Source organism: Fukomys damarensis, unplaced genomic scaffold (assembly GCF_012274545.1).
Source record: "Fukomys damarensis isolate Sample0158 unplaced genomic scaffold, DMR_v1.0_HiC HiC_scaffold_1, whole genome shotgun sequence".
NCBI classification, from domain to species: Eukaryota; Metazoa; Chordata; class Mammalia; order Rodentia; family Bathyergidae; genus Fukomys; species Fukomys damarensis.
Window position 1 is genome coordinate 47,320,529 of NW_022900913.1, and position 26,988 is coordinate 47,347,516.

Below are 26,988 nucleotides of genomic sequence, written 5' to 3' on the forward strand. Positions count from 1 at the left end.
CAATGTCAGTAATCTTATTAGGATCTTATGAATTATTGCAGTTTATTCACACCAAAGAAACTATTTAGTATTTACACTTGTGACTTATTTATTTCACTTAGGAGTGTATCTTCAATATGTATCCATTTTCCTATGAATGAATCTATTTTCTCATTCTGTATGGCTGAGTAATATTCCATTTTATAGAAAAACCACATCTTCTTTATCCAGTTTCCAACGGATGGGCAAATGGGCTGTTTCCAAGTTTTAGCTATTACAAATTGTGCTGCTATAAACATGGGTGCACATACATCACTGTGATAATGGTTCTTTTAGTTCTTTTAGAAAGATACCCAGCAGGGGATGGCTGGATCAAATGGAACCTCTAATCCTAGTTGTTTGAGGTATGTCCATATTGATTTCCACCGTGGTTGCACCAGTCTGCACTCCCACCAACAATGGAAAAGGGGTCCTTTCTCCCCTGCCGACATTTGTTATTGATTGATTTCTTGACAGCAGCCATTCTTTGTGGGGTGAGGTGGAATCTCAGTGTTGTTTTCATCTGCATCTCTCGAATGACCAGTGATGTGGAGCATTTTTTCATATATTTGCTTGCTGCTTTTACTTCTTTGTCTGAGAAATGTCTGTTCATTTCGGATGCCCATTTTTAAATCGGGTCTTTATATTTGAGGGGGGGCTGATAGTTTTGAGTTCTTTATATATTCTAGATAATAGTCCTTCGTCTGAGGAGCAGCTCATAAAATTTTTTTCCCGCATTGTAGGTAGCCTCTTAGTTCTGCTGATGGCTTCTTTTGCAGTGCAGAAGCTTTTTAATAAAATGAGATCCCAGTTGATTCTTTCTGCTAGTTCCTGTGCTGTTGAGGATTTGTTCATAAAGTCTTTTCCTATACCAATGTCTTCCAGAGTTCTGCCTAACTTACCTTAACAGTAAGTTTAGTGTTTCTTGTTTAATATTCAGATCTTTAATCCACTTGGATTTTAATTTAGTGCATGCTGAAAGATAAGGGTCCAGTTTTAATATGTGGCAGGTTGAAATCTAGTTTTTCCAGCACCATTTGTTAAAGAGGCTATATTTCCTCCACTAAGGATGGTCAGATCCTTTGTCACAGATGAGGTAGCTGAGTACATCTGAATTGGCTTTTGTGTCTTCCAGTCTGTTCCACTGATCCTCAGGCCTGTTTCTTTGCCAGTACCATGCTGTTTTTATCACAGTGGCTTTGTAGTATATTTTCAAATTGGGAATTGTTATACCCGCTGCCATGTGTCTGTTGCCTAGGACGGCTTTTGCTATTCTAGGTCTCTTATGGTTCCAGATGAATTTTGGGATTCTTTTTCCTAGTTCTGTGAAATATAGTGTTGGAATTTCAATTGGCATTGCATTGAATCTGTATAGCAGTTTTGGTAGTATGGCCCTTTTCACTATGTTGATGTTTCCTACCCAGGAGCAGGAGATATCTTTCCATTTTTTTATATCCTCTTCAATTTCTTTTTTCAGAGTGCTATGGTTTTCAGTGTAGAGATCTTTTGCTTCTTTTGTTAGATTGATTCCTAGATACTTCATTTTTTTGCATGCTATTGTGAAGGGAATTGTTTCCCTAATTTCTCTCTCCATGAGTCTGTTATTTGTGTACAATAAGGCTATTGATTTTTGGGTTTTCACCTTGGATCCAGCTACTCTACAGAATCTGTCAATTAAGTCTAGAAGTCTTTCGGTGGAGTTTTTTGGGTATTCAATGTAGAGTATCATATCATCAGCAAATAATGACAGTTTAACTTCTTCCTTTCCTATCTTTATTGGTTTGTTTCTCTTGTCTAATTGCTATGGCTAATGTTTCCAGAACTATATCGAAGTGGAGTGGTGATAGTGGGCATCCTTGTCTTGTTCCTGATTTTAATGTGAAGGCTTTTAGTTTTTGGCCATTTAATATGATGTTGGCTGTTGGTTTTTCATAGATAGCCTTTATTAAGTTTAGGTATAGACCATCTATTCGAATTTTTTGCAGGGTTTTTATCATGAATGGGTGTTAAATTTTGTCAAATGCTTTTTCTGCATGTATTGAGAGGATCATATGGTTTTTGTCCTTGACTTTGTTAATATAATGTATTACATTTATTGACTTACGTATGTTGAACCACCCTTGCATCCCTGGAGTGAATCTGACTTGTTCAGGATGTATGATCTTCTTGATAATCCTTTGTATTCTATTTGCTAGTATTTTATTAAGGATTTTTGCATCTAAATTCATTAAGGAGATTGGCTTATACTCTTTTTTAGTTACATCTTTCCCTGGTTTGGGAATCAAAGTGATACTTTCTTCCAGGAATGAATTTGGAAGTACAGCTTCCCTTTCAATTTCATTGAAAAGTTTGAAGAATGATGGCAATAGTTCTTCTCTAAATGTAAAATTCAGCAGTGAATCCATCAGGGCCTGGGCTTTTGTTTGTTGGTAAATTTTTAATTACATTTTCAATTTCACTGACTGTAATTGGGGTTATTAAAATGTTTTTATCGTCTTTGTTCAACTTTGGTAATTCATAAGTATCTAAAAATCTGTCCATTTCTTCTGTGTTTTCCATTTTATTGGAGTACAGTTTCTCAAAGCAGGTATAAGATTCATCATTAGGTTGTTTATTTGAGCTAGCTCTGTTTTCTTAGTGTGGGCATTCAATGTTATGAATTTTCCCCGTAGAACTGCTTTCATTGTGTCCCATAGATTCCTGTGTGTTATATTGGCATTTTCAGTTATTTGTAAAAGTTGTTTAATTTTTTCTTTAATTTCCTCTGTAATCCATTGATTGTTCAGGAGAGTGTTGTTCAGTTTCCACGTGCTTGTGAAGTTCCTACAGTTTCTTGTGCTATTGATCTCCAGTTTGATTGCACTATGATCTGATAATAGACAGGGGATGACTTCAGTTCTTTTGCATTTATTCAGACCTGTTCTGTGAGCCAAGATGTGGTCTATCTTGGAGAATGAACTATGTGCAGTCAAAAAGAATGTATATTCTGATTTTGTGGGGTGGAATACTTTGCAGACATCTATTAAGTCCATGTGTTCCAAAGCTTGGTTAAGTTCTGTTATTTCATTGTTGATTTTCTGCCTAGATGATCTGTCAATTTGTGATAGTGTGGTATTTAAATCACCCATGTGTTCCAAAAGCTTGGTTAAGTTCTGTTATTTCATTGTTGATTTTCTGCGTAGATGATCTGTCAATTTGTGATAGTGTGGTATTTAAATCCCCCACCAGAATTGTATTAGTGCTTATTTGGTTTTTCATGTTACTTAATATTTGTTTTATATAGTTGGGGGCATTTATATTTAGTTCATATATGAGTCTCTTGCTCCACCATTTTATCCCCTTCAAAGGGGATAGACAGAGTGCAGGAATAAGGACAAGAATATATCCCCTTAATAGTAACAGGGGCTCACCTTCCCTTGAAGCTACAGAGCCATGAGTGAGATAAAATGACAGGAGAAAAGAACGTAAAGAAAAAATGATAAAAGAAGAAGTCTGAGTTAAACGGCCAGGAGCAGGAATAAAAAGGGAAATGAGGGATAAAATGGTGAAGGAAGAGACTGAGTTGGAGAGAGAGGACAGAAAAAAGAAAGAAATTGTAGGGTGGAAGGAGGAAAAGAAAAAAAAGGCTAACTGCTCTGGCTACTGTTTGAAGTACTGAATTGAACAGGAATGGTGTTAGTGGACATCTTTGTCTTATTCCTGATTTTAGAGGGAAAGGTTTTAGTTTTCCCCATTTAGTATGGTTTGTCCTAAATGTTTTTTATCAGCTTGAGATAATGTCCATCTATATCTATTTTCTTTAGGGTTTTTATCATGAATGACTTGCATTTTGTCACAGGCTTTTTCTGTATCTATTGAGATCATATAATTTTTGTCCTTGCTTCTGTTTATGTGATATATTCATTTATTGATTTGCAAATGTTAAACCACCCTTGCATCTCTGGGATGAAGCCTGCTTGAGCATGATGTATGATCTTTTTTGATGATTTATTGCACTGTTTGCCAGTATCTTGTTGAGGATTTTTGTATTTAGGTTCATTGAAGAGATTTTCCAGTAGTTCCTTTTTTTTGGTTGAATACTTTGCTGGTTTTGGAATCAAGGTAATTCTAGCTTCCAGCAATGATTTTGGGAGTACTCCTTTCCCTCTTGACTTCATTAAAGAGTTCAGCAAGTATTGAAACTAGATCTTACCTGAAGTTCTTGTAGAATTGATCAGTGAATCCATCAGGTCCTGGGCTTTTCTTAGTTGGTTTTTATTACTGCTTCAGTTTTTATTGCTCGTTATTGGATCATTGAGGGTTTTTATATCTTCTTGGTTCCATTTTGGTAATTCATATGTATTTAGGAATTTATCCACTTCTAAATTCTTCAACTTATTGGTATACAGACTTAAAAGTACTTACCAATAGTCTGCATTTCATCAATGTCTCTTATGATTTCATCTTTTTCATTTCTAATTGCAATTAATTTAGCTCTTTTTCTTGGTAAATTAGCTAAAGGTTTGTCTATTTTGTTAATTCTTTTGAAGAACTGGCTCTTAGATTAATTGAGTCTTTGTATTTTTTTAAATCTTTTTCAGTGATTTCCCCTCTGATATTTTTTCTTTAAACATGTATTTGGGTGTTTTGTTTGTTTGCTTGTTTTTTTGAGACAGAGTCTTACTGTGTAGTTTAGACTGGCCTTGAACTAACTGTGTAGCCCAGGCTGGCCTCAAACTCAGAAATCAGTCTCCTGAGTGCCGGGATTACAGGTATGTGCTACCACACCCAATTTCTTTTAAAATTTTATTTTAGTTTATTAGTACAAGTCTGTAGTATACAATGTGTGCATTCCTTGTGGGAAGTTGGTACTTGTATATAACTTAATTCCTTTTTATCATCTTTTCCTTCCTCCATCTCTCGATCCCCTTCCCCTTTGAGAATGATCTGTCTCCTTTCTTCAAATTATCTATAATTTCCTTCATTGAACATACTAGCTTTGGATTTGAATCCCCCCCGCCCCCGGATCTTGCGGTATATCATTTATTTACTTTGGCTCACTCAGTTTTTCTGATGTGGGGATTCATAGCTTCTCTCATAGGACTGCTTTCATTGTGTCCCTTAAGTTCTAATATGTTGTCATGCCATTATTGTTTAATTAAAGAAATTATTTTTTCCTTTCTAAGACCCATTGATTATTTTAAAGGTATTGCTTAATTTCCATTCATTGTATAATTTCTGTGGTGTTCCTTTGCCATTGCTTTCTGGTTTCATTGCACTGTGATCTGATAATATGAATGATATAATTTCACTTCTTTTGTATTTACTTAAACATGCTTTTTCAGAAAGTATGTGATATATTTTGGAGAAATTTCAGTGTGCTCCTGAGAAAAATGTGTATGTTATTGGTAAGTGGAACCCTGTGAATGTCCATTAAATCCATTTGCTTTAAGCTTTTGTTCAGCTCTCATATTTCTTTGTTGATTTTTTTTGTCTAGTTGATCTATTTGTGATATTGAACTCCCCCACTATAATTGTATTTATGTTTATCTGATCTTTTATGTTCATTTTGCTGGCACTGTTGTTCTCATATAGCCGATATTTAGTTGAGTTATACAATAGAATGTTCAAAGAGAGTGACCTGTGCCTCACTTTCAGGAACAATTTGTTTATGAAGGTAAATATGCTCTAAACCAGGGCTTTCTAGAGTATTTGGGCTAGTATTACAAATTGAGGCAGTTACATTATATACCTTGTCTAGTAGTGTTTGTTTTATGAAGTTAGATATGTCATTGCTTGATGCATATATGTTTATAATTGTTATCTTTTCCTTTTGAATTGTTCCCTTAATGATTATATAGTGATCTTCTTTTCCTCTCCTGATCAGTATTGCCTTGAAGTCCACTTGTCTGAAAATAAGACAACTGTTCCTGTTTGTTTTTAGGTTCCTGTTGTATGCCAACATTGTTTTCCAGTTTTTCATTTTTGGTCTGTGAATTATTCCTGGGTTAAATATATTTCTTGTATACAGCATATTGTTGGATTTTGTTTCTTGATCTGTTTAGCCAGTCTGTGTCTTATGATTGGAGAATTGAGACCATTCATATTGAGAGTTATTACTGAAATATATTGACTTATTTCTGTGTTTGCATTATTTAAAAGAAAAGAGAAAAACCTCAAGTCCTCCAAGAAATCAGTGAAGAAAAAAAGAAACAAAACTGAGTCAATTAAAAAAAAAAAAAATTCCACAATTTCTCTGTATTTTTTAATGAATGGCTTCTTGTAGGATCTGTAGTCTTAAAATCCAGCAAATTTCAGTTTTCTCGGCCTAGCTTTATGCTCTCTGGGTTTAAGATGTGCCCTCCCTTCTCCAAGGTCCCCTCTGTTCATACAGCCCAGACTGTGGCAACCGTTCAAGCCAAGGCGTGTCCTTGCTTGTTTTGGTAAACGGGAAAAGCAGTTATCACTCTGGTTTCTGCTGGATGCAGGCCACAGGACAGGGATTCAAACAAACCCTTGGGGACTCATTGCCAACAGTTTCAGATATTGTCTTCTCTGTAAACCACACTGGTTGGACCCAGTTTCTCACTTGGCCTGGTGTCCTTCCTGGCCTGAATTTAAACTTCTTAAGCAGTATGTCTAGCCACTTTCTCTGCTGCTGTCTTCCTTGGCTGCCTCTCACCCAGACACTGAGGGTTGGGATTGTTTAACACTGCAAGCCCTGAAGTGAAGATGTTCTTTGGCTCTGTCTTAATTCCTTCCCCAAATGGAGACTGATTAAGCAATATGTAGCAATATATAAACCTAGATGCTTTCTTTTCTGACTCTAGACTGCTGTGAAGGAGTCACTTTTGGAGTAAGACCCCCACATCGTTTTTGTAGTTTATAATAGACATGGGCTTTTCTTTGGATTTGTGTTGCTCCCCAGACTTGTTATTTCTCCCTGGTGCTATAGGTGCTGGGAGATAACCTTCTCTCGCAAGATGTTCCTTTCATCAGTGATCAGGTTGGGTAGTTAATTGGTGAGGTTCTTTGCTTCCTGATGCCAAGGTGAAACAAAACACAAGAGTGGGCTTGGAATTGGTGGGTGACCACATCCAGGGCATAGAATCCATGTGTGCCAAGTTGACTTTGGGCAAATCCCACTCGGAGTGGGTTCTTCCCAAGTTTCATCTATTTTAACTTCCTGCTCTTGTTCTTAGTGGTAAAAAAAAAGTGACATGAGAATTAATTAGTCTTTTAAAATTGAAATGTTAAAGAACTGAGTCCTTGACAGTAGTCTGTGCTCTGTAAACATGTTAAATAAATTAATGGATGAAAAAAAATTAAGGTTAATAAAATATATTAGTATTAAGATTATTGAGAGAAAACTAGAAATGACACAGGCCAGGAAATACAGGAGAATGATATAATCATCAGCACATTTGTTTTACATATTTTGTAAGAATAGTAGCTGAGATAAAATACACGATTATGTTTATGTCAGGTTTAACATCCTTATATCATTTTGGTCACTCTCTAAGTACAGAAGTCTTTTTTATTTTTAATTGTGCAGTACAAATTCCTGTGTCCTTTCTAAAATAGCAGTTAATTTTTTTAGTTAGAATAATTTTCAAATTGTGAATGTTCTGTTCGATTCCCTCCCATTTAGGATCTATATTATTTATAAGTAGAAGGAATATTTTCTTCAGCTAATTTTATATCAAAATAATATTCAGATTTTTATTTACGTATGCCTTTAAATATTTTCGAATGAATTTTCATCAAGAGGCATAGATTAAACAAAAATTATTACTTATAGATGTGAGTGAGGATTCTCAAAACTTTTATCTTCCAACTTCAAAAACATATTTATAAACACAGTTTTAAGAATTTTTAATGTCATTTTTCAGACCAAGCTCTAGCAATTTTGAATTTCACTTTTTTTTTTTATTCAAGGGAGTCACCAGTGGGGAATATTAAATTGCATACTTGTAAAGGGGGTTGGCAGTAACTGCTGGATGTTTACAAATAATGGCTTGCTTTCCAGGAAAAAGTTACCTGCTTTACAAAGCCTACTTAGATTAGATACCCATTTCCCTTATAATTCTCATTTATCTCAAATATAAGTATATTTAATATCAACATTTGGAAATTTGTTCCAATTTCCTAAGTCACCTTGCATTGTATAATTTTTAACACAGTGATTATCCCTTCTCCTTCAAAATAAGACCTAGCTAGAAAAATAATCAGCCTTGAAAATTAGAGATAAAAAATGCCCTTACCTTACCTGCATTAATGTTCTCTTGTTCACAGACTATTCTATAAGGCAGGTAAGGAAAGAATTGGCTGGCTGGGGTATCTCAAAATGATTGTAATAGGAATTGAAATTAAAAATGATCTTTTTTTCGAGACAGATGTATCACTTTGTAGTTTAGGCTGGCCCTGAACTATGTAGCTCAGGTTGGCCTCGAACTCACTGCTAACCTCTTTCCTCAGCCTCTTGAGGGCTGGAATTATAGGCCTGTGCCACCATGTCCAGTTAAAAATGTTCTTATACAGTTAAAAATATTCATGCAGTTAAACTAGGGAGAATGATGAATTTTGTACCTTGAAAGTGTTCAGATTTCAGCACATTGTTAGGAAGCATGACTGTTTTTAATGCTCCAAAGTCACATGCATAATTGAGAAATTTTATGTTTCTGTGCATAGTTTATATTCACATCACTAGATTTGTAACTGAACATTTCTTAAATCTCCTTGCTGACATTTGAACAAATGGAGATTTTTATAACTTTGCCATCCTATAGGACCATAAGAGTTGTTTCTATTTTTATTTTAATTAAAATATACCTTAAAAACTTAGAAAGTATGGCATTTTGTGACCATAATACACAAGGACAGATCTTGTATAAAAATCATAGCTGTTATGATATTTATTTATAAATGATTTCAGACTTAGAAAAATATTACAGAAAGTGCAAAGAAGACCATACAGCTGTACCCCAAATCACCTATTGTTAACCTTTGTCCATTTGTTTTATCATTTGCCTGAACAGATGCTGCTTGTAGATAGAAAAACAGTTTTATTTTCTTAACCATCTGTGGCCCTTTACATCTTAGTAGTTTAGTCCAGGATCAAAAATTATATTTAGTTTTTATGTTTTTATAATCTCTTTTACTCTGTGATGTTAATTCTCAGTCTTATTTCTTCCCATGACTAATATTTTTAAACAGTAAGTCCTTACCTCTCTCCTTTTTTCCCTTTGACTCTCTATTTCTCCCAGCTGAGTAGATGTTCTTTATTGTGATGTGTTTGATGTTTCCTTATAATTTAGAATTGGATTTTGAAAACCTAAGTGAAATAATGCATAATCAATGTTGTATTTTCTTGGAATATCACATGCAGAGGTACCTGCTTCTCACTGATGATATTAACTGATTCTAGTCACAGTGTTGTACAGTTACTATTTTTTTCCTTGTGGCTGCTAAGCTGTTGATATTAAGCTGCTTCTCATTAAAATTTGCACTGTACATTGAGCAAAGTGATCATTATTTGTTTACTACGTTCTTTAAATTGTAAATTTAATTTCAAAGTTGATTATCTTGATTTTAGAGTTTATAAATGACTTATTCATAACTGAGATCATAAACCAGTCTTTGTATATAAACCAATATATATGTACATATATATCTTATGTTAATTGCATTTTGTTACTATAACAAAATACCTGAGATAATTGGACTAAAAACAGGAAAGGTTTATTTTGGGTCACAGTTTTAGAGTCTTCAGTCTGTGCTCAGTGGGCCCTTTGCTTTTGGGTCTGTGGTGATGTTGCCTACCTTGGTGGGAACACATAGTCGAGGAAGCCCTCATCTCATAGCACAGTTCAGAAGAGTGAGGACCAGCATTCCAGAGTCTTCTTCAAGAGTGTGCCCTTGTGACCTAAAAGCTTCCACTAGCACCCACCTCTGATAGGATTCTACTACCTCCTGGGAGCGCCAAGCTAGGCACTAATCATTTAACATATGGGCCTTTTAGGGGACACTTAGCCAAATAATTGCAGAGGCTATATATTTACATATATATAGGTGGTATATATTTAAAAGATGATAATAGACCAATTGTTTATTCAGACACTTATTCTTAGGGCAGAATCTGAATAGAAAAAAAATAGGTGTGTATTGATACCTGAAACATGACATTTAAAAAAAGCATAAAGGAAAGTACAGTGGAAAGAAAGAATAAGAGGAAAACAATTCAGTGGGTCAGTTTCCTGAAAAGGAATAGGGGGGAGCTCATATAGATGGTTAATGTGTTCAAAAGTATTTGTAATGAATATTAATTGGAATCAGAAAACAAGATCCATTTTAGTATGTCATTACACAGCAAAATTAACATGTTAAAATTAACATTGGATGCATTCATTGAGCATTGAAGATCGTTTGAAGATTTAGCAAAGCATATTACATAATTTAAAGCTCATTAAAATTGGAGTTGTTTATACCTTCCAGTAAGTACAGCAGGAAATCAGTAAACTTGAAGTCTAGCCTAAGCTCAAGTGGCCATTTTTGCCACTAACAAGTGATACGAGGTCTTAGAATTCACTTCTGCATCTACTTCATTGGACCTCAATGTTCTCTCTATTAATGAACATGTGTCTCTAAGAGCAGAAACTCATAGATGGACAAAAAGTTAAACTTTGTTTTGCTGGATATTGGAATTTTTACCACATCAACCTGAGAGTTTCAGTATGCTATTTAGATTCGTTGTCTCAATTGCAGTGAAGTTACAGTGTGAGAAGTAATCAGATTAATTTTGTCATTTTTCCTTAGTATAGTTTTCGTAAAACTTGGTATAAATCTTAAGTGTTTTTATCTGCTTTGGAAACTTCTGAAATGAAGAAAAAAGTAATAATGTTCTAGTCTTAGTGCCTTGTAGTTTTTCCCCTTAGATTTTGATGGACCCTTTGACTTTCTAACTCTTGAAGTTGTACAATGAAATTGAAAATTCTGTTGGCTGTATATTACTCCACTTTATATGTTTCTGAAAATACAGTACTAAACAAAATGGTTCCTACCTCTAAAAGATGTTTTTTCTATAATTTGTTTTGTTGTTGTTTTCATGTGTGTTTGTTTGTTTTTTAATCTAAAATAACAGCCAGCTACAAAGGGTAGTTGAGAATTCTAAAGCATTTTAATAAAGATTTGCTATCCAATATGCACCTATTTTTTGTAGTCTAGAGAGATAGTGCCAAGTACCAAACCAAGTATTTATTATTAAAGCATTTCACATTGCTGTTTAAAGAATACTTCTTAAGATATATAGCTCTTTTAAAATTGAGAGTCTAGGTCTAGGGATTTATTTAGCTCAGTGGTTCCTCTGCCTGCCTTGCAAGTGTGCAAGGACCTGAGTTCAATTCCAGGTACGAAAGAAATTGAGATAAAATTGAGAGTCTAGTTTAAATGTATATGTTACTTCTGATGTTTTAAATATTTTAATTTTTTAGTATTTTAGCTTTTGCTGCTGCTACTGCGTTGAATACAGGGCTTCATGCATGTTAAGCAAGTATTCTACCATTGAATATATCCTGGCCCCAGAAGGTATTAGTAATATTCATAAAAGTCAGAGTTAGATAACCTAAACAATTGACCTTTTAAAAAATTAATGACTGAACATTATGTAATATAGTATTGACAGTTCAATTCTGTGAATGTTTACCTTAAAACACACGCTATTGATCCCCAATAACCCCCCCAATATTGTTTTTGGTTCTGAAAGGGTCAAACATTATTCAGTGTCTTATTCTAACTTTTCATGCACTGGTAATCTGTGTTAGTAATTTAGCATTCAACTTTGTGTCATGACCCAAGAATACACCTTCACGTATTAAGGTGCTGACTGATAGTATTCAGTATTTTTATACACAAATTGTTTGTTGATTTTAATTATTCTTAAAGGAAAAAAAAGCGCAACGTTGAAGTTTGAAACATTTGCAAATACAAAAATATTTTATGGATGTAAAAATTACTAAAAGTTATATAATTTTGTATACTTATTTTAGCTTTTTGTACTCAATGGTTATCTGTTGATAGCTAGAGTCTGTTAGTATTTAAATTTGGGGAATCTAAAGTGTTCCAATACCTTTATAAAGAAAATCTTATTTTTAAATCCTAGGAGATATTTAGCTACATACATAGGAAAACTCTCAATGCATTCTGAAAAATAAGTTCCTGAGATTTCCTTTCAACAGTACTTTTAAAACACAGATAAAATTACTTCCTGTCTCTCAGTTTCCTGTATCCATGGCAACCTCTGTTTTACACACTAACTATAGAGGAACCAATGTGAAGAGTGGTGTTTCCTGAGCAAACTGTGGCTTAAAAAAAAAAAGAGGTGGAGAGCTGGAGGTCAACAGAAATGGAGTTTAGCAATGTCTCTCTTCAGATTTAAAAAGAAAACGTTTTCTTGAGTCAACTGAGTATTAAAATATCAATTTCCTGTTCTTGGTAAGATTATTTATTTAAATATAAACTTTTAGCTAGAATGAAATATTTTAGTTATGTGAAATATTGTAGCTTAAAGAGATTGTGCTATATATTTTTCATAAATTGTTATTTGATATTAAATTTTAAATTGATAAAGGGACATACATCCACATTCTGTCGTCCTACATCATTTGTCACCTTTGTTATCAATTGTGATAAATATTTTAAATTAATTTAGCAAACATTTTGCATTTCATTAAACCTGAATTATCTTTTTGTCAAGTAGTCAGATAATGGCCAGCAGGTGATAATAATTCTAGAGCATATTCCAAACACTCATTGTTTTATACTATTTCATATAATATAATTTGTATTATTAGCTGATCCTAATGAAAATAAAGAAATTTTAGTATTATATAACTTAAATTTTTAAGAACTTTCAGATCATTCAAATTTTCCCCTCTTTTTTTATAGCCAATTCTGATATGAACAGAAAAACCAAGAACAGGGCTATGTGTCGATTACAGTTTTCTCTGCTTTGCCTACTTCTCTACTTGTTACCGGTTTTCTTGTATTGTGTTATTCCATAAAGAGCTATTTGGATGTTCCTCTCTTTGTCAGCTCTGCAGTGGAGACAAATTAACTGTCGTAATTTAGGCCTTTCAAGTATTCCTAAGAATTTTCCTGAAAGTACAGTTTTTCTATATCTGACTGGAAATAATATATCTTATATAAGTGAAAATGAATTAACAGGACTTCATTATGTTATAGCATTGTATTTGGATAATTCTAGTATTGTATATGTGTATCCAAATGCCTTTGTTCAATTGGGGCATCTGTATTTTCTATATCTAAATAATAATTTTATAAAACACTTAGATCCTGGAATTTTTAAGGGATTTTCAAATCTTTGTAATTTATATTTACAATGTAATCAAGTATCCTTTGTTCTAAGAGGAGGGTTTAAAGATCTAGTTTCAGTTCGGTATTTAAACTTACAAGGAAATCACCTCACTGTTCTTGGGAGTGGTACTTTTGTTTTATGACTGCTCTATAGATACTTGATTTATCAAGCAGTAATATTTTAAAGACATCACACTTAGGCTTTCAGCACCTCAGAAACCTTGATTATATTTTTTTATCTAGAAAGTAATAATTTAACAAAGGACTGTCAAATGCTCTTGAAGTGCTTAAGAATCTTAAGACTTTCTTTGTCTCATAACCCCATTGAAACAATACAGCCATTTGTGTTTAAAGGATTTAGCAATTTAGAGTATCTTGTCCTAAAAAATTTGAGAATTAAAAATGTTACTAGAAATGGGTTTAGTAGCATTAAAAATTTAAACGTGATCTTAAGCCATAATGATTTAGATTTAAATTCTGACACATTAAGTTTATTAAATACTTTAACTTACTTTAAGTTAGATAGAAACAGAATAATCAGTATTGATAATCATACATTTGAAAACATGGGAGCATCTTTGAAGATCCTTAATCTGTCCTTTAATAATCTTACAGACTTACATCCAAGGGTCTTTAAGCCATTGTCTGCATTGATTCATTTTCAGGCACATTCTAATCCTTGGGAATTAACTGCAAACTTTTGGGCCTTCGAGACTGGCTAGCATCTTCAGCTATTGCTCTAAACGTCTATTGTCAAAATTCCCCATTCATTCGTGGCTGAGCATTACGTTATGTTAAATGGACTGACATTCCAAATTGCATTACATCTTCGGCAAATGTATCCAGAGTTTGGGCTGTAAAACCTCTTCATATTCATCACAAGACCACTGCATTAATGATGGCCTGGCATAAAGTAACCACACATGGGAAACATTTGGAAAATACTGAGACCGAGAGAGTTACTTTCTGGGAAGGAATTCGCATTTCACCTGCCAATAGATTTTTTCAAGAGAATACCCCTGGTAATCCGTTAGAGACTACTACAGTGTTGCCTGTGCAAGTACAACTTACTACTTCTGTTAACTTGAACTTGGAAAAAAGTGCTCTACCAATTGATGCTGCTTCATTGTCAGGGAAACCATCACTAATTTGTACCCAGGAAGTTGAGAACTTGAATGAGGCTTTTGACATTTTGCTAGCTTTTTTCATCTTAGCTTGTGTTTTAATCATTTTCTTGATCTATAAAGTTGTTCAATTTAAACAAAGATTAAAGGCACCAGAAAACTCAGGGGAAAATAGACTTGAATATTACAGCTTTTATCAATCAGCAAGGTATAATGTAACTGCCTCAATTTGTAACACTAACCCAGATTCTCTAGAAAGCCCTGGTTTGGAGCATATTCATCTTCATAAACAAATTGTTCCTGAAAGTGAGGCACAGGTCATTCTCTTTGAACATTCGGCTTTATAATTCAACTAAATATTGGCTATATGAGAACAACAGTGCCAGCCACATGAACGTAAAATGGAATGCCTCTCACAGAATTATACACTTTATTTGGAAATTAAATGAATTGTATGTACATAGAATTATTAAAATATATGGTTTTAATTTGTGAATAGTGTATTTATTAAGCAAATTTCTTTGTTAGATTCTTTACTAAGAAGTATTAGTGTCTTACATTTCCATATGCCTTTCACTTTGTTAAATTCTTCATATATCATGTTTATAAACGGTCTTATAAGATAATGCTGCCTATATTTTACAGGTATGGAAACAGACATTAAGTAATTGACCTAAATAGGTTTAAGTAATTGACCTGAATTATCACACAGTTTGTGACACTTTAGGTCTGACCAGAGCTGATGCTTTTAATTTCCTGCTCTGTTGCTGCCAGGGTGCAAGGATTATAATTGTGAAAAGTAAATATTATTTCTATTCCTGCTAGAGCTTTAAGTGTAGCAGACACACATGGTTACTATACAAGTATGATAAGTGCCTTATTTGGAGATGCGATGGCTGTATAAAGAAGGTAAAAGATACAGTGAGAGTTAAGTAACAGTATGTCAGAAGGGTTAAAGGGAAAGGAAAGGTTCTTTTTCAGGATCTAAAACTCAGTATAGAGTTTTAGAGGTCATGTGAGTGGGGGTATCATATTTGAAACTGGAAAGAGGTACCAGCAGATGAAGACTATTGTAATGTGTTTTATCCTGAAGGCAACAAAGAACCATTGAGGATTTGAAAGCAGTGGAGAAACACCATCAAATTTTCTGTTTAGAAAGTTCATACTTTTTGGAAGGAACAGTAAGATAGGAGGTAGAATTAACTGGTTGGAATCTGAGTCACTAATCCAGGGGAGAAATGCCTGTGCTGGAAACTTGGGCCAGGGTTGTGACAGAAAAGATGGATGGATCAGGAGGTACTTAGGGTCAAATGCACTGCTTTAGTAATCGTCTGAGGGGCTGTAGGTGAAGAAAAATTAAAAGCTGTTATGTTTTGGGCTTAGGTAATTTGTGCTGTGTTCACTGTGAAGATAAAAGAGGAGCAGAAATATGTGTGTGGCAAGACATTGAGTTTTAATTTAGATGGATTGAATTTGAGGTACATATCAAATGTATGGGTGGAAATATGTAGCAAACAAGGTTTATAAGGGAGATCTGTCTGCTGAAGGTCAGTATATTATTCTTAACCTTTCATCATCCAGTACAGTAGAGTAAATGACATATTATTTACGGTAATCATAAGTACTCAGGTCACGACATGGAAAGACTGATAAGCAGAGAAGAATACAACTTTGTAGAAGATAAAAAAATCCACAGGAAATGTTAATACCCTTGATTGAGAATCCCTGGTAATTTAAGTCATGGAAGTAATGTAATACTCTTTTTGTATAAATGTGTACATACTTAACACTACAGAATATTCTGTATATAGTAAGGTCCATGATTAGTAATGGTGACCTGAGCAAGAAAAAGACACATTTGCATTTTACAAAAGAGCACTATCACCTCTATAGAGAATGCATTGGAGAAAGTGGCATGTTCTCTGTTTGGAAAGTATAAATTAGTTTAAACTAGAGGCATAATTGGCTCATAGCATGATATTAATAGAAATGCAAATTAGTGTGAAGAAAAAAATTTCAGAAATATTGAAGAATTGGGATTTGGAATGGTGAATGAAAAGAAAAGTCAAAACTGGATCCAAGGTTTCTGTCTTGATTAACTGGGTCAAAGGAGTTGCTCTTGACTCAGGTAAGAAACGTTGGAAGAGAGCCTGGTTTTGATTTTCTGGGTTTGTTGTTGTTTGTTTTGTTTTTGTTCTGTTTGTTTCTTTGTTTGGGTGACACTCTTAAGTTTGGTATTGGGTATCTTTATGTTTTAGGTGATTGTGAGATTGCCAAGAGTGGACAAGAGAGGATGCAGATCTGTTAGGTCTCCATAGCCCAGCAAAGGGTCATTCATCGAATGTGCTGGCAATGCAAAGGATGAATTTGGCAGGGAGCTTGCTTGAGGCAGGCTGAACATAATGTGATCACCCATTTTTTTCTGGAAGAAAACCACATAAGACTTTTTATTTTGAAAGCTATAACGAAATGGTCCAATTTTTATTTAAATGAAGTTAATTATATATATGTATTTTTAAGTAAAATATTACTTAGATGTATTTTTCCTCTTATTCCATGTTATAATTTAATACAAACATTTGTTATACCTTTTTAAACCTTAAACTGCTGTCTTTTGCTTTAAAGTTTAAACTTTTTAAAACATCAAAACCATCACAGGGCATAGTGGCACATTCTTGTAGTCCTAGCACTTAGAGGCTGAGACAGGAGGATGACGTGAGTTTGAGGCCAGCCTTGGCCTACATAGTGAGTTCAAGTCCAGCCTGAACTATACAAAGTGAGACTCTGTCTCAAAAAAACAACCAACAAACAAAACCTTACCATCTTCTTCTTCATTGACAGGTACAGTAGTGTCTTTACTAATGTTGACATCAATGTCTTCATTGTTATCAATCCAAATCCCCTTTTAAATACATAGGATTTTTTTACTAGAGCACATCACTCTCATTTTGGGTTTTAGCTCATGACATGTCAGACTTCTATAAAGATTTAATTATAAGCTACAACAACCATTTCATATAACTTTTATAACAGTAGCACAATTGGCTTTTTAAAATTATCCTGAAGGTATATCATTATTATCTTATATTCATTATATAGCTTTGTTTTCAGCAATTTCCAACATTTACAACAGTGAAGTCATACAACCAACCCCATCATTACCAAACCTCTGTCAAATTCCTTTATCCCTTTTTTAGAAAAAAGAATCAATTGTGTTACTGTGACTTTTAAGTACCCTAAAGAAGCATTGATTTTGTTTTATTTTGTTTTGATTTCCCAGGTAGTTCTCTGCCAGTCATTGTTTTTCTCCCTTTTCAGGGAACCTTAATCTGTCTTCATTGGGCACTGTTTCTTATAATGTGCATAATCTTTCTCTTAAAAAACCATAGGATGAGAGCTGGGGATTTAGCTCAATGGTGCCACCACCTGCCTTGTTAAGCGCAAGATCTGGAGTTGGATCCCCAGTGCCAAAAACCAAACAAGCAGTAGGATGTCACATAGGATGACAATTTCTACTCATCTTACTACATATCTTTTTAGTTATATCTTACAATCTTAAAGACAATGCCTTTGTGTGTGCACGTATGTGCATGCTGAAAAGAACACCTCGGGTTAATGAAGGAGTGGTTTATTATATAAAAGACTTTGGAAAGATCATTGTTAATTTTAAAAATCTACTTTCATTTTATGATACTGAATTTCCACTATGGAATTTTAGCCTGTTTCATTGCCAGTATTTGTCAGGGGACTAGATTTTTTAATGTGTTTTCTTATGAACATGCAGCAAGTTACTATGTGGGAAGGATGTATGTTTTCATTTAAGTGACAAAAGTATAGCTTAGGTTGTGGAAAATATCTCAAGTGGGGGTGTGTGATTTTGGTGTAAATCGCACTATTTTATAGTCTCCAGTGCTATGGAACTTCAGAATAAGACAGATAAGTTGGAGCTTTCTTTCTTTGGCTTTCTTTAGAGCTTTCTTTCTTTGACTCTTTTTGATAAAGTGGTGTTCTTTGTTTAATTTTGTTAGTGAAGAGAGTATTTTATTTGGTTGTAGCTTTTAATACCTAAGTACTTATTTGTTTTCTTAAATTACCCTAGCTTCTTTTACTTCTTTTTTTATTAGTAAATATTTGCAGTACATGTTTGTATTTATCATGAGGAGCTTATACATGTACATAACACATCTTAATTTGTCTCTCTTGTTTATGTTTTGGTTTTGGTCGCCTTCCCCTCCTATTCCTCCCAGCTCCCTCCAGCTCTTCCCCTTCCCATTTGCAAAAGCTCTGTTTCCATTTCTTTCAACTCTCTTTTTAGAGTGGCTTCAGGTATTAGTTATGTATGATTTGTATTTGTTACTTATGATCTAGTTAGATCAGAGAAAATTCCAGAGTATTTGTTTCTCTGTTTCTTCCTGCCTGTTTTCCATCCAGGATCATGTGAGGAAGACGTTTATGTAAATATGTGAAGCTATCACTTACAGAGACATAATTTAAGACATATGCTCTATGATGATGGACAAGAAACCTTAAAAAAAAGTAAAAAATGTTCACTAGAAAAATACTAATAAAAATTGGGTAGGTAGAAACTGGAGACTTATAGTCAATCTAATATTTAGGCTGACCAAATGAATATTAAAATATTTTATTTATGTGTGCCTTTGGAAATTGAAGATATTATTTTCTAATAGCATTTAAGTTTCGAAACAACTGATTTGAGTTTACATGATATGACAGAAATAATTTTAAGCCAGCATAGATTTTTAAATCAACTGCATAAATCCAAGAAAGATTTATTGGTTTCTTTATTACATAGTTTTCAGAAACAGGGAAAAATGACTGCATTGTTTTTGCAGTTCATGTGCTCTACAGCTGTAATCTTTATTATATACTCAGAAAGTTCCTTACAATCCATACCTTTAGGAAATGCTTAGACAATATTTTAGTACTATAGTTTTATTCATGTGCACTTGATTGAGAAAAATTTACTGAAAACTCCACAGAATTGGTTTAAATGATCAAATGGTCTTTCTGCTGAATACATCCATTCATTCTCACACTGAATGCTTTTACTGTGTAGCATCACTTCTCAGATAGCAGTTGCTCTTTGCTGTCTGTAAAAGATTGTTTTCAGGACCCATGTGGATATTAAAATCTGCAGGTACTGCAGTGCCTTATATAAAATGATTCAGTTTTTATGGATAACCTACACACACCCTTCCTTGTAGTTTGAATCATTTCTAAATTACTTATAATGCCTACTGTCATGTAAAACCTATGTAAATAGTTATTAAGCCCTAATAAAAAAATGAAAAAGATCTACATGTTCATTATGGATGCAGTTTTTTCCCCAAATATATTCAAACTGTAGTTGAGCAAATCCATGTATGTAGAAGCCTCAGATAAATAAGGCTTTTATTTGAAGAACAGAATATGCAAATGTTTAAACATTTACATGAAATAAATTTGAGGCCAGCCTCAAGAAGTCAGTGACACTGTCTCAACATTAAAAAAAGTAGAGGAGGTGGAGCTCAGAGGTAGAGCCCTAAACTAGCATATGTAAAGCTCTGGTTTTGTTGCTAGTACTGCAAAAAATAAATACAACACTTCATCTCTGCCTCAAGTTACTTGTAATCTTAGTCAAAGTAAGTCTGAAAAATTAAAAGACATTAGAAAAAAATGTGAAAAATGCCATATGAGTTGTGTGTCAAATTAGTGCAGAGGTCTTACACTACTTGAAATTCAGAGGACACAATGCTCAGTCACATGCAGTAGAGGTCAAGAAAGGCTTCATAAAGAAGTGTGAATGAAGATGATAGCAAAAGAAAGGAGGTCATTGTGAGGAGCAGAAAGAAAGTGTGGATTTTGGAGTCAGGAGCTATTAAATTCAGGAGGTGTTGAATTCACTAATTGAAAACAGTAAAAGATGTGCTATACTATACTAATACAATAAAAACAAATACTATACTAATGTACTATAACTTTGGAAACATGGTTTACCAGAGGCTCCTGAGGTACTTGATAATTCTCGAAAGTTCTTGAGAAAGAATGAAATTTAAGGTACTAGAATAGCAAGCACTCACTTGTCTCCTTGAATTCCTTAATAATAAAAAAAGAATACAAATAATAAGGTCCCACTTTGCATTATGAAATGAAAACTATATATAAATATTGGGCTTGCTTTATTTAATACGAGTAGCACTCCTAACGAAATGAAAAATGAATGAACCTGAAAGTTTCAAGTTTTTAAGTGGTAGAAGCAAGTCTCTAGGAGCCAGTGATGGGAATTTGAGAATAATGATTTGCTGTTACTTCTCTGTCGTTGTCCAGGAAACAGACTGCTCTGACTGAGTGCCAGTGAACCAATCAGAAATAATCTAAAATTGAAAAAGAAATTTAGAGTATTATAACTTGATTATGAACAAACAATGAACATCTAAATTTGTTGCTTAATTTCTTTGTCTTGGCGGATTTCTAGTCCATAACAGGATCCTGAATTTAAAAGTGCATCATTTTTATTTTTAATATTTTTGTTTGAATCAAAGAACAGATAGCATTTAATTTCAAAACACTAACACTAGACTTTTTCAGTTTCAGAGTTTTCTTGAGTTCACCATCTTATTTTTATCCCTATACCCTGTCATGATGTCTGCCACACATTAATGTTGAATAAACAGTGACCTATTCTCCAGAAAGGTTTCACCTGGAAAATGCATTTTTTGATCATTTCCTTTGTTTGGGTTTTTGGTTTTTTGAGACAGAGTCTCACTATGTAGTTGAGACTGACCTGGAACTCATTATGAACTCCAGGGTGGTCTCGAACTCAGGGGCAATCCTCCTGCCTCAGCCTCCCAAGTGCTGGGATGGCAGGCGTGCACCACCATGCCCGGCTGATCATTTCCTTTGTAAATTGACTGATATCCTTGTATAAGTCTACATCCTACTTCTTGATACTCTTTTTTGTTTTATAGTAAATCAGTCTTCTGAAGTCTGCCCTTGGAACTAAACCTAGGTGTTAGTTTTTCCTGAAATAATCAGTAATCAGTTGATTTTTGTTATATTTAAATCTTCTGATGGTTGGCTTTGTGACTGGGCTGCTACATTTGTAACTCATATGGAGTCTGTCTAATTGTTTTTAGGAACTTCAAATTGCTGTCTTTCTCGTCAGTATGGGCTGTCACTTGGTGAACAGTGGCTCATTAATGAGAGAGATCTAAGTTTACATGGCTTCCTTTGATGGCCTTCAATTCTTCCATGTTTTACTCAACATCTGATTTGGTTTTGGTTTTGGTTTTTGGTAGGTACACATTTGAAAATGATTACATTCATTGCTAACATCTGATTTGAATAGGAGAGTATGGCACACCAAAAGAATTCTAAGAAAGTACTTCTCAGGTCTCCAACATGTATCACATATAAAAGAAAAAAACTAGGTGATTTTCATCAAGAAATATACCAAGTACTCCTAGTGTCTGGTTTGTTTTTAAGAATAAAGCTACTTTTCCCTTCCTTTCTTGTTTGATTTCATTCTAGGTGTACAGCTGTTTTGGTTGTCTCCATTTTAAATTTCTAGTAACATTTTAAATCACTGAATTCAGGAGGATCGTGCATTATAGAAAACAAGATTCTTATGAAACAAAAGGGTTAAGAGAGTATTGCATGAATATTAGCTAAAACTTCATTTACTGAAGGTTGTAGTAAAAGTATTATATATCAAATAAGCCTTTGTTCAAAGGCTTCATTATAAAATGTTACACTTAAACATTTGGGGGAATATATTATAATGCCTATAATAGAAAAAGAATTGATACCTTCTTAATGTTTATTTAAATATTCTATATGCCAGGAATGTATAAGCTTCTGTGCTGCTTTTTTTTTTCTTCTGTTATTTAGAGACACTTTCCTCAAGCTGCTTAATAAGTAGTAATTAAGATGCATTGTTTTTTGATGAGTGATTTTTTTTTTTTTGCTTGCTTGCTTGCTTGGAGTTGTTATAGAGAAAGCAATTACCTGAGTAGATTGTTCCCAAGTAATATTGAAATAAAGTCTTGCTTGTTGATAGGAAATGATAGTCTAAAGGATTTTGTCTTTTTGAGCTAATTGAGGTCAGTGTTAACAGCTACCAGATTGATACTATGTTAAGGAATTTCAGGTCTTCCCTGTGTTAGCATGTCATGATGGTTTCATGGTGATTTGTTCTGCAGTGAGAACAAATGTCTATATTCTTCCTACGTATTTGCCATCTCTGAGTCAAACCTTATACTTGAGAAGACTAAGACCCAAAGAAATTGTGCTAATGACTTTTTCGGTTGGTGGACAAAATACCCGACTCCTACAAATTAAATGAGGAAAGATTTAGTTTAGCTCAGAGTTTATAGAGGTTTCAGCTCATAGTTGGGTGTCTCCAAGGCAGAGTGATATGGCAGAGGGGCATCGCAAAAGAAAGTCTGTGGCAGGACAGGAAGGAGGCAGTAGCTTTCTTTCTGCTTTTCCTTTAATTCCATCCAGGCTAAAAGCCAATTGGTTGGTGCTGCCCATACCCAGGTTGGGTCTTCCCATCACCCAGGTTCAGAACCATGCTAACCCAATCAGTGAACTAATCCAGTTTATATTACATACCCCCAGCCACACATATGAGGATATGAGGCTCTGGGAAGATATTTAGATATGTCATAACAGGAATGAACTAACTTCCGTAGGCTCACACAGCTCAACCTCTGATGAAAAATCTTGGCTAATACTTTTTTTCTAGTGTGATTCTCACTGAAGCAAATAAAACTGCTTCTTTAGAGAATTTTTTTTGGGGGGAGTCTGTTTTTAAGACAGAATTTTGTTATGTAGTTCAAACTAGCCTTGAGCTCACCAAGTACCCTATAATGGCCTCAAACTTACAGTGATCCTCCTGCCTTAGCCTCCCAAGTGCTGAGATTACAGAGATGAGCCATCAGCTTTGTGTTGTTGTATAAAGGGACTCTAATGATGAAAATGTATAGCATCCTGAAATTAAGTATTATATACAGATTAGGATATATCAAAATGATGTGTACTAGTTATTATTTGGCCCATATGTTGTTTGAGTTGCCTGAGCTTGATTATATTTGAATGTTCGGGCACAGGCTTTGACTTCCCAAAGGGCAAGTGACCAAACTCTGCTGATCTTGGGAACTACTTTACTGAACAATTTTAAAATTAATTTTGCGTATTAGTAAAGTATAAGAAACATGGTTATACCCCTTGTAGGAATGATGCTATAAGTTCTTTGGAGGTGGGACTTACAACCTATTCTGTTTTAAAAACACATAATTTATTGTGCCTGCAGTTGACTTTTTGAAAAGTCAGGTATATTTTACATACAGAAAAACTGCTTTTTATTGTGAAATTTTATAAATGTAAAAAAAGTTATATAGCACTGCCATGCTCAAGATACAGAACGTTTGTTTCTTTTATCCCAAAGTGTTCCATTTGTTTCTTTGCCAGGGAACCACATCCTAAGAAGTCACATACATAGAGTCATATAGTATGTAGGCTTTTGAATCTGTCTTATTTGCCATAGCATGTTTATGAGATTTATCCATGTAGTTGCAGGTGCCTATGGTTAGTTCCTTTTAATTGCTGAGTATTGCTCCATTGAATAAGTGTTGCACAATTTCTTTACCTATTCATTAGCTGATAGACATTTGTATCATTTGCAGTTTGAGACTATTATGAATAAAGCTATCATACATGTTTATATATAGGTCTTAGAATAGTTCTTTTGGTCTTAAGTAAATACCTAGATGTGGACTTGCTTAGTTGTGTGGTATTTGTTTAACTTTTTTTAAAAAATGACAATATGTTTCTAGGTATGGAGTGCAGACTTATAAATGTCAGCACTCTAAGAAGCTGAAGGAGGATTCAGGCCCAGCCTGGGTGATTCAGCATCTTAGTGATAACCTGTCACAAAAATTTTCAAAAAGGACCAGGAATATAGCTCAGTACAGAGGCCCTAGGTTCAATCTTTAGTGTCGCAGGAACAAAAAAATTTTCCAACAGAATGTTACATTTAAAAGTCTTATTAGCAATGCGTGACAGTTCCTGTTGTTTCTCATCCTCATCAGCACTTGGCATTGTCAATTTTAACACTACTGCATTACCCTACTTTCCTAACAATGTTGAACATTCTTTCAGGTTCTTACATGCCATCTGAATATCTTCTTTGGTGAAGTATTTATTCAGACTTTTTGCCCCTTTCAAAGTGAAGTTATTTTGTTTACTGAGTTTCCATAGTTCTTTGTATCTTCTAGATCCACATTCTTTACTAGATACACATTTTACAGATATTTTCTTGTCTTTTTCTTGACAGTGTCTTCAAAAGAGCAGATATTTTAGTCAGCGCTTTTATATATTTACCTTTCTAGTTACAAAATTAATATAAGACGCTTATAGGAGGCTATTTAAATATCTTTCTTGTCTAATCCCACTGTATCTAAACATAGTAATCATCTTGTGATATATGTGTATACAATTTTTGCCTTAGAAATAAATTCTGGAAGTTTCTTTTGCATTTCAAAACTAAAATTTCTCTTCATATTTAAGAAAATATTAGATTTTTGAAAAGAATCCCCTGTTAAAAGTACTATAATTAACATGTTTTGCTCTTTTATTCTAGTGTTATCCAAGATAAATTCTGTGGGATCATAAATATCTCCGTGGAGGGCCTTCATGATGTCATGACAGAAGACCCTGAGACAGGAACGTATAAAGAGTAGGTGAATCATTCAGTTAATCATGTTTGCATTTAGGGGGTTTCCTAAAAACATGTTGCAAGTTATCATATAAACAACAGTATAAAAGGTTTGTAATTTTGTCTTTTATACAGAAATTTTTTATTCATTATTTTGTTTAAAATATTTAGTTTGATCATGAAATTAGCTTTATTATGTCACAGTGATATTCTGAATTGGGCTTCTTGTTTTATGGCTTAATATTAGGTGTTTAGAAATTCCAAGTGTATTTTAGACTTGAAACATAAATTCCTTCTTAAAGACTTTCCAAGTGTGTTCTTTTTTTCTGCTTACAACATTCACTTTCTCTTCAGGAAAGTTTGAGGGAAATGAAATGAGCAGCTTTGTATTTGCCTGGTTGAAACATCTCTAGTACCTTTAAGGTGTTGAGCAAAGGGTCCTATAATAACTCCAAAAAATAATAGTTAAATTTATGTTCTTTAGGAGAATAGTTAAAGTACTGTCAGAGATACTGATAACCTCATTTTTGTACTTATTTGAATTTTTAAAAAATTTATATTTTTGTGGTTAGTGTAATTGTCATACCTTTTCTCTTATTACTACTATCAGTAAAGGGCATGTTTCATATGTTAGGCCTAACATGACTGCTTCACTTCTCAGTAATAGTACTGAGAATGTTATCTTTGCTATTTTTTGGGGGCGAGGGTACCGGGGATTGAACTCGGGTCCTTGCGTTTGCAAGGCAGGCCACCGAACTGCTGAGCCAAATCCCTGGCCCTATCTTTGCTCTTTTGAAAAACTATAGCAAATGGAAAACATTGCCATTTGAATCATATTCTGTTGAAAAATACAGAAAACAGATATATGTTGAATCTTATTAAAAATGGATGGAAAATGTGTCTGACATGTCACTTAGCTTTTGGGAAAATAGGATTTCATATGAAGTGGAAATGTCAAACTTGTGACTACAAACCCAAAATAAAGCATGCATGTAGGTAATTTTTAAAGGTAGCATAAGAGTTTATGGCAAATGATTGTAAGTAGTATTTTTTTTACGTTATATGAAAATTTTTACAACTGTTAAAATATTTAGGATATATTAAGATTTTTTTTTGTCCTCTCTGGGCTATGTAATTAGTTGGGAAGAGTGTCATGACTGAGGATCCAGAGGTAGCACTAGTATGAGTGAAGGCAGTTATATATATTTTGTGCAGAGCAAACAATGGAGTAGAATTGGAGGTTGTGCTTTACTAAAATGTCAAACGAAAGGATGTATGTCTTAGAATCTTCAAGGAATAAGAAGAAAAGTTAGGATGTAGGGAGTAGAACACAATTTTAACATGTTTTAACTGGAAGAGATTAGAATGTAGAAGTTGGAATAAAGTTTAGACATTATCTACTGTCATAATGTTAGAAATAAGGATAACAAGTCTCAAAACAGTGCTGTAGTGCAACAAAATGTATGGAAAAAACAAGAAAGGCTCCTCAGTATGCCAAGTTTAACATAAAGAAAAAGTTTTGGTTTAGAAGGTGAAATATTCGAAGGAGAACAAAGTAAAAAAGCATAGCTCCAAGGGTTAGTGTCAATGGGTAGCCAGAACATAGGACCAATCACTGTCTCCTCTCTTCCTCAGTTATTTGGCAGTTGCTTTTTGACCTGGCATGGTGGAAAAACAAATTACTTTATCGATTCTCAGTTCCTAAGTATAGTTACTTTAGATGTTAGATAAATCTTACTAGTTTTTAACTCTATGCATTATATAGAATTCTATAAA

The 26,988-nt window shown here is 33.9% G+C and overlaps 2 protein-coding genes across 7 annotated transcripts in view; both read left to right on the forward strand.

Annotated features, from left to right (window-relative positions):
* The window catches only part of Ipo11 (importin 11), a 181,151-nt gene that overhangs the window by 128,043 nt on the left and 26,120 nt on the right, over window positions 1-26,988 (forward strand). For all 6 annotated transcript variants that reach the window (XM_010637225.2, XM_010637222.3, XM_010637223.3 and 3 more), the window contains one exon: window positions 25,138-25,233. In XM_010637225.2, coding sequence (XP_010635527.1) covers window positions 25,138-25,233 — 96 coding nt within the window. The remainder of the gene's footprint in view (window positions 1-25,137; window positions 25,234-26,988) is intronic.
* Lrrc70 (leucine rich repeat containing 70) lies at window positions 12,263-14,899 on the forward strand. Its single transcript, XM_010637219.2, has 2 exons — window positions 12,263-12,486; window positions 14,034-14,899. The coding sequence occupies exon 2, from the start codon at window positions 14,264-14,266 to the stop codon at window positions 14,837-14,839; it is 576 nt and encodes a 191-aa protein (XP_010635521.2). The 5' UTR covers window positions 12,263-12,486; window positions 14,034-14,263; the 3' UTR covers window positions 14,840-14,899.

Coding starts and splice junctions, on each gene's coding strand:
- Lrrc70 (XM_010637219.2), top strand. CDS start 14,264: ATGATGGCCTGGCATAAAGTAACCACACATGGGAAACATTTGGAAAAT.